The 9,623-nt window shown below is 46.8% G+C and overlaps 2 protein-coding genes across 2 annotated transcripts; both read right to left on the bottom strand.

Annotated features, from left to right (window-relative positions):
* Positions 1 to 2,180: 2,180 nt before the first annotated feature.
* Positions 2,181 to 3,149, bottom strand: LOC103894045 (G-protein coupled receptor 35). The gene has a single exon (XM_009273357.1). It carries the CDS (start codon positions 3,147 to 3,149, stop codon positions 2,181 to 2,183), a length of 969 nt encoding a protein of 322 aa, XP_009271632.1.
* A 3,872-nt stretch (positions 3,150 to 7,021) lies between these two features.
* Positions 7,022 to 7,954, bottom strand: LOC103894044 (G-protein coupled receptor 35). Its single transcript, XM_009273356.1, has one exon. It carries the CDS (start codon positions 7,952 to 7,954, stop codon positions 7,022 to 7,024), a length of 933 nt encoding a protein of 310 aa, XP_009271631.1.
* Positions 7,955 to 9,623: the final 1,669 nt, after the last annotated feature.

Below are 9,623 nucleotides of genomic sequence, written 5' to 3'. Positions count from 1 at the left end.
ATTGCAGTGTATTTGTTGACAGCTACAAGGGTGACAACACTCACACATCTCCTTAAGCAATAGATGGTTTTTAAGATCAGGCAGTATTTGTCTCTTGTATCTTTTCCTGTCTTTGAAAAGAGACTGTAAAAGGCAGAATGAGGGCCAGTGTGCAATGATTAAGTTGGTCATGTACACACATGGCCCTTTTCCTCTGCTTGCAGTGAAATACCAGTAATGCCAGAGCATTAAATAATACATCAAAGAAGAAAACTGGGACATAAATGATCAACTGAATGACCTGAGTAGTTTCATACATTTTTATGCTGCAGTTGCTCACTGCAGCTTCCATCATGCTGGGACCTCTGCCAAAGTATTGACACAAAGCAGGTAGATCTAACATTTGGATGGGAAGTACTTTCTGTGATGGGAATAGTCATTTCCTATGATGTTGTTTGGCCAATGTCTAGAGAGTAGTTTCAGCATGTGGTCTGCAGAGACTAGAAGGTGGCAGGCCACTTGCAGGGGAACTATTTGTAAGTTGTCACTAAGAAAGTTAATTGTCTGTAGGTTTAAATGAGCAGAATATGGGTTTCCCTGGAGGAATTTTTTAGGGGTTTACAAGTCAGAAGACACTGAAAGTCGAGGATCATGAAGCCAACCGAGATACAGCTATATCACATGCATTTCAAAAACTCTATAATGTTTCCCACGCTGACTTGAAGTTATTGAAGTGACTATGTGGTAAAATGTTAGATGAAATTTCTATGCAGATAAACACGAAGTAGTCACGCCCTGGCACTTGCTCCCCTCTCAGCCCAGGTTTCTCCATGGGTCGCTTCCTTCCGGTGCCCCAAGACCTCCCTTTGTGGCTTAACTGTTTTGAGCTGCTCTGTTGTCACTTCCCTGTGGAGTGGGAGGATACATCGTGCATAGTCAGCAAGCACAGGTATTATAGAGGAATTTGGTACCTGGAAAGCCAGACATTAAAACTGAATGCCTGGTCTGGGATCCAGCTAGGATAGATCAAGGCTGTGTGTATAATGCATGGAAAGAGTTAAATGTCTCAAAATGAGGTGCAGGAGAGCTTTTGAACCCCTGCTGTGCACTGTCCAAGCAGCTGAAAGAGGAAAAAACCCAAATCCAAAGCAATGCTTTGTCACACAGGGCAATGCTGAGAAGCCTTCAGCCGTGAGTGTGCCCTATCTCTGCAAAAGGGCCTTACACACCCCACTCTCATCAAACCTCCCCTGAAAACTGTTCATGGATGATGAGGGAGGGATCAGGGCTGCATCTCCTTTGTGTGGCTCACTGCTGTTTTCTGGGCATCAACACTCCTGCAGTGTGAGGCTGCCACAACTCAGGCAGATGGAATCACCTCTCACCAGACAGGACACCCATTGAAGATTTGATCCCATTAAAGTACAACAACAAACCTGTCACCAGGGCTTACGGTAGTGCTTAGGTGAGATCAGATCTTCACAGCTTTATACTTGATATGCACAATGCTAAGGGTCTGTTCTGTGGTCCACAATGCTTTGTGTAGCTCAGTTTTTCCATGCAGTAGTGGCTTTATTTACACCCACAATGATTTTAGGCTCACAAATGCCAGGGCGTTGCCACAAGCTAATACAAGTGTTACATGGCAGGAATGGGGCAATAGTCTCAGGCCACTGTCTGACTCCTGCACTTTATTCAATGCACAGCAATAGCTGCATCCTGGTGATAGCTGCAAGCTTTGAAATTATATAGGTTGGCAGGAAACTACCTAATACAGTTGTATTAGGTTTGGCATTGTAGTACAGGGGCTTTTTCTTGTTTTTAAGTGACCATATATATTACAGTACTAGAAGTGGATTTGTGTATTGCTATAAGGGTGCTCAGTTTCCTATGTTTAGCTGCATGATATGTACAGATAAGCGCATGGCAGAAACAATGGCCTTATCATCTATTCTCCATACCACGTGGCTCTCCCTCTTGACCAGGAGACACCTGAAGCTGCAATACAATGATCCAAGACAACAATCAGAGCTGGAGCCAAGTCACTGAGGACAGAAGGACAAAATTCAAGTTAATATCAGACTCCTTGGAGGGGGTTGCCCCTTTTTGCAGGTATGCCTATACCTACAATGATTGCAAATACTGTAGGTGGTCCCATCTCCTCTGCCTCAAAACTTCAGCAGCACTGTGGCTCTTAACACCTATGGTGCACTACACCTTGTTGATGTCGTGACTTGAGCTGTGGGTGGCTGTGACTCTTGGCTTTGCTTCATCTTGGACCTCATTGATATACAAGTGGGGAACAGAGAAGGAAATTCCGGAAATTCCTTGGCTGCAAAGTAATAGCAAAATGCATCCAAACAGCAGTTAGAATTTGCTAAGCATGCACAGATCTGAATAGAGGCTCTAACTTCTGAGAGCAGAGAACAAGCTCCAGCAACATCCACTGCAAACCGCAAGAGCAGTGTGATGTAGAAAGGTGAAAAACATACAATGAACACACACAAATTCACAGAAACAATGTGGATTGCTTTCTGGATTAACTTTGGCTCATGAGGGCTCCTGGCCATCTTCTTTTTGAGACATTTGATGACTTGTACTGAGCAAAAAACCACAATCCCTAAGGGAATAAAATACCCAAAGATAATGGAGAATAACAATGAATAATTAGGTTGAATAGATTGTTTCTGAAGGCAGAATTGTTCCTTTCTTTCATGAAATTTTGGACCTAAGTAGGAATAAATTATCAGCGTTATCCAAAGAAACCCACAGATAGAAGCCGATTTCAGCGGGGATCGAAGAATCTTTGCTTTTAGAGGGAACTTGATCGCAATGTATCGATCAGTTGCAATCAGGGTGATGATAAGGATGCTCATAGGCATGTTTGTAAAATAGATGTTCTGTATGGTGAAACACAGGTTGTCTATGGGATGGTTGTTCATAGTAAAATATATCAGGAAAGGCAGGGCAAAGAGCAGAAAACTGTCTGCAACCATGAGGTTGATCATGTACACCCTGGTCTCGGTCCACCTCTTGAGTTTGCAGCAGAAGACCCAGAAGGCAATCATGTTCAGTGGGATCCCCAAAGAGAGCACTGGGATGTAGATGATAAGTTGAAATAGCACAATGCCATCGTGCAGCATGTTGTAGTTTTTGGTGCAGTTCTCCATGTTGGGCCGTCTCTGCAAGAAAAGGGTGCAGGCATGAGACCGAGCTCAGGGACAGGTCCTCTGGGCTGGGTCCTGCTGCAGTGCCCCTGCTCTCATGGCTCTGTGGCTCCTCACACCCCTGCACTGCATATGTAGGCAGCCCCTGGAGGGGCTCAGTGGCTCATCAGCACCGTCTGTCCCTCAGACATCAAAGTAATACTGTCACTTGCCATCAGCTAACACAAAAACACAGAGGCAACCCTCTCTTGCAGATATTATGGGGTTAAGCCTGCCTTGCCCTCCATCCAGTCCTGGTTTGCACAGTTTGGGTAACAGCAGAGGGTCTGCAAAGCAGAATGATAATTTTTGTGGTCCCTTATCTTTGCTGCTGCTGTGGTTATCAGAGAGCCACTGGCTTTAGGGCAGCCCAAAGCAGAGCCGGGCAGCATTCCCCCTTTGCCCTCCAAGGCCCTTGCTTTGCTGCTGAAGCCACCCCATGGGTTTGCTCTGGCTCTTGCCAGGCCTGTGAACCTCCACAGGACTTGAGCCCTTCCAGCCGTAAAAGGTAGCTCAGGTGGCTTTACTCCTGGGGGCAGTGGGAATGCTGCTGCAGGGTGGTGGGTGGGTGGGTGCCTGCTGCGGGCAGGCTGCCCCCAAGCACGAACCCACTCCTCTCGCTGTGGGTTGCTGGGGAGGAATAGCTCAGCATGGGTACCACCAGCCCTAGCAGGTAACAGGTCTCCAGAGACGGGAAAGTGAGCACACGTGCCTGATCTCAACCTTCAAAGATAGAAAGCCAAAATGTTGCTAGAGCAGAAAACACAAATCCAAGAACTTAGACTATCTCCTGGTATTCCTTTAAAAATTTCAGGGCATCCACTACCAGCAAGGAGGCTGCGGAGATGAATCAGACTTAGTCTGAAGCTCATAAAGGAAGTGTTTACAGTGAGGCAGGAAAGGAAAATGCCCAGATTCCTACAATCTCTTATAAATACATTGCCTTATAAGTCAGCAGCTTCTAAGCATCAACATCTAAAATGTAGTGAAAATGTCCAATTGCATGAACTAAGTGAACTGTTTTTAGTGTCTGAAACTGGGAGATGGATCTGGCAACCATGGAGGAAAGCGCAGCACCTGCTCTAGCGCCGGAACTGGTATGGCATTACTGAACCACAGGGATACAGTCTTTTTTAGGGTGGAATTTATGGAGGAACTAACATAGAGCCAGTGTCCTGGCTCTCTTGGGCTTTCAGCCTCACAGGTCCTTGGCTGCACTGTGATACCACCTACCCTGCAGCAGTTCCCTGCCAGCCTACCGCAGTCATCCCGCAGTGAAAAAGCCACTGTGCATGCATAGCACTGCCCCAAGGAGCAGCCGAGCCCTCCAGTCTGCGCTAGGCATCCCAGCCACATCGAATCCCCCATGTAAGCACAGAGCTGGTGGCGGTTCCCAAGGTCCTGTGCTGCAGTGTGCCTGGAGCCGGGTGTCTCCATACTCACAGAAGAGGCATGGTAAGAAGCACTAGCGTGAAACCGCAGCAAGGGATGAAGACACCCCCTGAATGACACATGTGGCTGCAAAACAGTGAGGTATAACAGCTGTGAAAGCAGGAGGAAACTGAGGCATCTGTGTACAGCTGAGGATTGACATGTATGTTAACAAGCACACAGCCTTGGCTAGTGGTTCAGTTAAGAGGAGAAAGCACACCCTGAAGTACTGAGCAGAGCCCACTGCCACGCGCTGGCGTGGGAAGAATTGAAAGATATTACCTGCTTCTTGTGGGGCTGTCAGGTGTGTTTAGTCCTCAGAAAGGTTGCGGTTTAGATGCGGGTGTCCTGGCAGGGGAGGAGATCTGTCAGGGCCACAGGTGCCGGTACAGGGTGCTGCTCTGTGCAGGGCACAGCTGCTCAAGAGCCTGCTGTTGACAGCTTGGGAGCACTGAAACACGGCAATGAACTCTTGTTCCCCAAAAGTGCTTCATTTATGACCTACTTTTTGGGATGGTTGAGTCTCTGGTGCCCTCTGTTGTTCTACTCACATCAGCTCAATGCTTCACCATAAATTTTTCCACCCAGTCTGTGCTCCACCCACTCATCTCACACAAACTAGCAACTAAAATTTAATATTTTCAGTTGTGGGAAAACAAATAATTTCTGAAATAAAACCCATAATGGTTGCAAATTACCCTTCTGGCAGCAAAAGGTCCCCCAGGGAGCACAGCAGCCCGTGCAGCCTCTGGTACGGTTGCAGAACATGCCCCAGGCAGGCAGCAGGGCAGTGGCTGATAGCCTTTCCGAGGGGGCATGCTGGTGCTCGTGCATCTGCATGACAGTGAGCCCAGGGCGAGGGGACCCAGCATGCTTCTCTTCGGTGTCTTTACAAGAAAGGTGACAGACATTATGGGCCTGCTTGTCCTCTGCAAAGCAGCCAGGTGTCTGACACTGCTCATCAGCATCACTGGAAAGCCCAAGCTGGTAATGACAGTCACTGCCAACCGGGTGCGGGCAAGAGATACCGGTGTGGCAGTGAGCACACCATAGGTGTCAGGACCTTTAGAAACATATTTAAGAACATGCCTCAGTGGTATTTTATAGTCATTTTCATGGCTTTTGCTGTCTGTTGGCTGTGGGCCAGCTGACGGGAGCCAGACTCTGACTCCCTCAGGATTTGTCCCATTAATTCATGTCTCCTGAGCTCGCGGTCTCAAAGGTGACAACAGCAGATTGAGTAGCAGCCGTGAGCTTCCTGAAGGCAGATGTAGGTCACAGAGGAAACTGCGTAAGTGGGCAGGGAAGACTCCTCCACACTGTCTCCTGGAGCACTCTGAGCATTGCCTGGGCAGAGCTCGGAGGCCATTTTGGAGATTTTTCAGTATTTAGAAAGAATAAAGCCTGGTCCTAAGGAGCATTTGAATAACATGTAGAGGGTCAACCCACTCCCCATCTCCCCTGACCCATCTCCCAGGTCCCTCCGGACCCGGCTGTGTCCAGCTGTGGGTTTCAGCTGGGGGGTGATACTCTGACACTGAGCTGCGGCCGGGAGGGTGAACCTGGGGGCCAGCCTGGTGCCACAACATAAACCCAGGGAATAGCAATGCACAGGTGGCAAAGGTCTAGACAGAGTTAAAAGGGCTTCCCCACAGGTGGGAGCAGCAGCCCCTTGGGGATAGCTACTTTAAGGAGGTGTCTCTGTGCCAGGGCTCAGCAGTGCAGCAGGAGGGGAGCCGGCAGGAGGACTCGACTCTGAAATCTCCTGGACTTTGTGCTTTTATGGCACTGGACAAGTCTGGCTTTCATCCTAAGAGTGTTCCCTTCACATCTATCTGACCCATTGACTTGAAGGGGAAGGACAGTCAGCAGAGTCTAGGCTGTTTTGTAGGGCCATGTACTTAGTAATATGCTGGTACCGCCTGACAACCCCCCCCCAGACCACCAAAGGAATATGATAAAAATAAACTGGATTAATAATGCAAACAACCTGAAATACACAATGAGGTAAAACATGATATATTCTTTTGCATGTGTTAGCAATAAGGATCAATTGACTTTAGCTGCAAAATGAACTAAAACAGGGAGACATACATGGGTCACCTGTCTGCCTGTAAGAGTAACAAGTAGGTGCTGGAGGGTGGAATGGAGACAGGTTAACAACCAGCAATTACATACACACTTTTACACATCTCTGTGAAATAACTTACTTGTTTAATAGAAACATAGAGTATAAATCGCAATTAACAGTAATGCTAAACCTAACAAAGATCTGCCTAGAGAGAAAGAGCAATAGTTATCCCAATAATGCTGAAGCTGTATCTTCTCTTGATGTTACAGAGTTGTTGTGGGGTTTTTTTGGGTTTGGTGGTTTTTGTACCCCCCTGCCCCCCTCCCTCCTTCCTTTAGCAAGTGTGTGCCTGCAAGGGGTGGATTTGATCTGTTTTTTCAGTGCTGGGTTTGGGCAGTAGAAGGGTTTCACGGAACTCCTTGGTCACAAAATAGTAGCAGATGCTATCCAGGCAGCAGTTGGACGTGGCAATACACCTTGTCATGGAGGAGAAGTTCTTCATAACCTGGAGCAGGAAACAGGTAGCTCCAATGCTCTCCATTATGAACGTGGCAAGTACCCCAAGGTAGGCTGGCAGAAAACATATTAGAAATACAATCAGATTTGCATAAATAATGTGAACAGCTTTCTGGATTAATTTCTCCTCTGGTGAATTTGCGTTCAGACGTCTCTTAAGGTTTCTGATTACTTCTGTGGAGCAAAAAGTCAAGATTGCTAATGGAAGAGTAAAAATGAAGAAAATGGAAAGCAGGCTCAGAGTAGCAGGCACGGTGGTATCCTTCTGAAAGCAGAGAGCAGCGTGTCTCTGCCAAAGCTGTAAGGTGACACCAATTATCACAGAGACCCACAGAAGCCCACAGAGAAGGGCAGCCTTTGATGGAGACCTGAAGGTCCTGGCTTTCAAGGGGTGCTTTATGGCAATGTATCGATCAATGGAGATAAATGAAATTATGTAGATGCTCACTACCATGTTGGCAAAATACATTGCCTCTATAAACTGGCAGAGTTCATCTCGAGTTGACTTATTCCAGAGCAAATAAGCCATGGAAGGCAAGGTGCAGATGACGAAGCAGTCTGCAAAGACTAAATTGATTACATACACCCTGGTTTCTGTCCACTTCTTCATCTTGCAGAAGAACACCCAAAGGGCAAGGGCATTAAATAGTGCTCCAAAAAAGAAAATGAGATTATACAGAACAAATTCAATGAGACGAACATGGTGATACAGTTCTAGATTTGTGACACTGCAGTTGTTGGACACATTCATTGTCCTGATGTGTAGATGTTGTATCATGTTCTGAGACCTGAAATGGGAAAAGACATGGTAAGACTTTCCTCCTACCTCTTAATAGATGTATGACTCCTATAAAAAAGGATATTTAAGTAAATATTTACTTTGTTATGAATGTGATTTTGAGTCTGCAAAGCTGGCTTTCTCAGCCTGTAACTGGGATGCGTCCTTTGTCAAACTTTGTTTATGTTTACTCAGTTTATGAGTAAATATCTCAAGATACACTTCCAATAGGACATGGTAGACAGCCTTTACTAAATAGGGGGATCTTGAATGGGGGGGTGGAATAGCAGTTAGAAGAGCCCCCATAGATAGCAGGGGCATCCTGTGACAATGTGAACACTAATTCCTTTAGCCAGGCTGTACAAATGAGGTAAAATTACACTTAGCTTGGTTTTGAGCTAGGCAGAGATTGCAGCAACCAAAGCTAAAGCCCAGTACAACCCACGAGCGAAAGCTTTTCTACCAGTTCTGCTGGCTTGGAAGACAGGGGGTGAAGAGCTGCAAGAGCATAGCAGATGTCACTTGGTAGACATCCTCATGCTCTGGCTCTAACTGGGCAGGTTTCTGAGCCTTTGGGCTGCCTTGCGAACCTGGAGCTCCTGCTCCAAGCTGAGGAAAACAGAGCTGAATCTGAGTTCCTGCGTCCCAAAGGCATGCTTGAAACCCTAAGGGAGTGAGTGAGGCATGCTGCTCTCCACCTCCTTGGGAGGGGAATGGGGGGGGTGGAAGGATTAACCTGTTTTTAAGCCCATTCATTCCAGGAGAGAGTACGAGTCTGTAGATGTAAAGCAGAAAGACATACCTGAAAGAGGAAACACCAGTGCAAAACAAGGAACTTGCCATTAAGGGCTGCATTAGATGGTTCCTGCTCAAGGCAGGCATCCTGCCACCCTGAGAAATCCGTGAGATGTTAGTAGGTACTGAGCCTTTGTCACACTGGCTCCTAGATGTTTCGCAAGAGTATTGTTTGTGTGAAGAGTGTGAGTTCATGGGCTGATAAAAATCAGCTTTCACCAGACCCCATCCTGTGCAAAGTGGCTCTATGTGACATGCACATGGAACAATTCTCTGAACTGGTGATTCTGTGTATATGTCACTGAATTTCTGCTTGCATCTAAATGCACTTTGGAAAGAATTTAACCTTTTAATTTAAAATAAGTTATTTACCACTCTAACAGGAGAGTAAAGTGGTGAGAGAGCTGGTGAAATCCTACAGCTTTCAGAGATGTAGAAAGGGACACCATAACTAAATGTGCCTGGCTAAGCAGTTATTATTTGCCTCTGCAAGCAATGCAAACCTTGTGGTCAGCTGGTGAAGGCACCGCCTGCAAAATCAGACTTCAGTTCTGAAGTAACTGGTAAACACACAAATAACTCAATTGCTGGGGGGATATGTAAGTGTCTTGGGCACTAGCAGACACTAATGTGACTCCTGCGTAGAGCTCTCTCCCAGTTCTTGTGTGCTTAGATCTGCGTTTCCCAACAGAGGCTTGCTGCTTGCTGCCTGCTCCTCGGGAGGAAGCCGATAGCTGTCACCCGATGAAAACCTGTCTGAACTACAGTAAGTAGCAGCAGGGAAACACCTTACATCAAGGGCTGAAGCTGCCACATCATTATGCTCACTAACTGCACAAGGCAGATG

This window comes from Aptenodytes forsteri, unplaced genomic scaffold (assembly GCF_000699145.1).
Source record: "Aptenodytes forsteri isolate BGI_AS27 unplaced genomic scaffold, ASM69914v1 Scaffold382, whole genome shotgun sequence".
Lineage (NCBI taxonomy): Eukaryota > Metazoa > Chordata > Aves > Sphenisciformes > Spheniscidae > Aptenodytes > Aptenodytes forsteri.
The sequence above is the reverse complement of the archived record's forward strand: the minus strand, read 5'-3'. Positions and strand labels throughout refer to the sequence as shown.

Coding starts and splice junctions, on each gene's coding strand:
- LOC103894045 (XM_009273357.1), bottom strand. CDS start 3,149: ATGGAGAACTGCACCAAAAACTACAACATGCTGCACGATGGCATTGTG.
- LOC103894044 (XM_009273356.1), bottom strand. CDS start 7,954: ATGAATGTGTCCAACAACTGCAGTGTCACAAATCTAGAACTGTATCAC.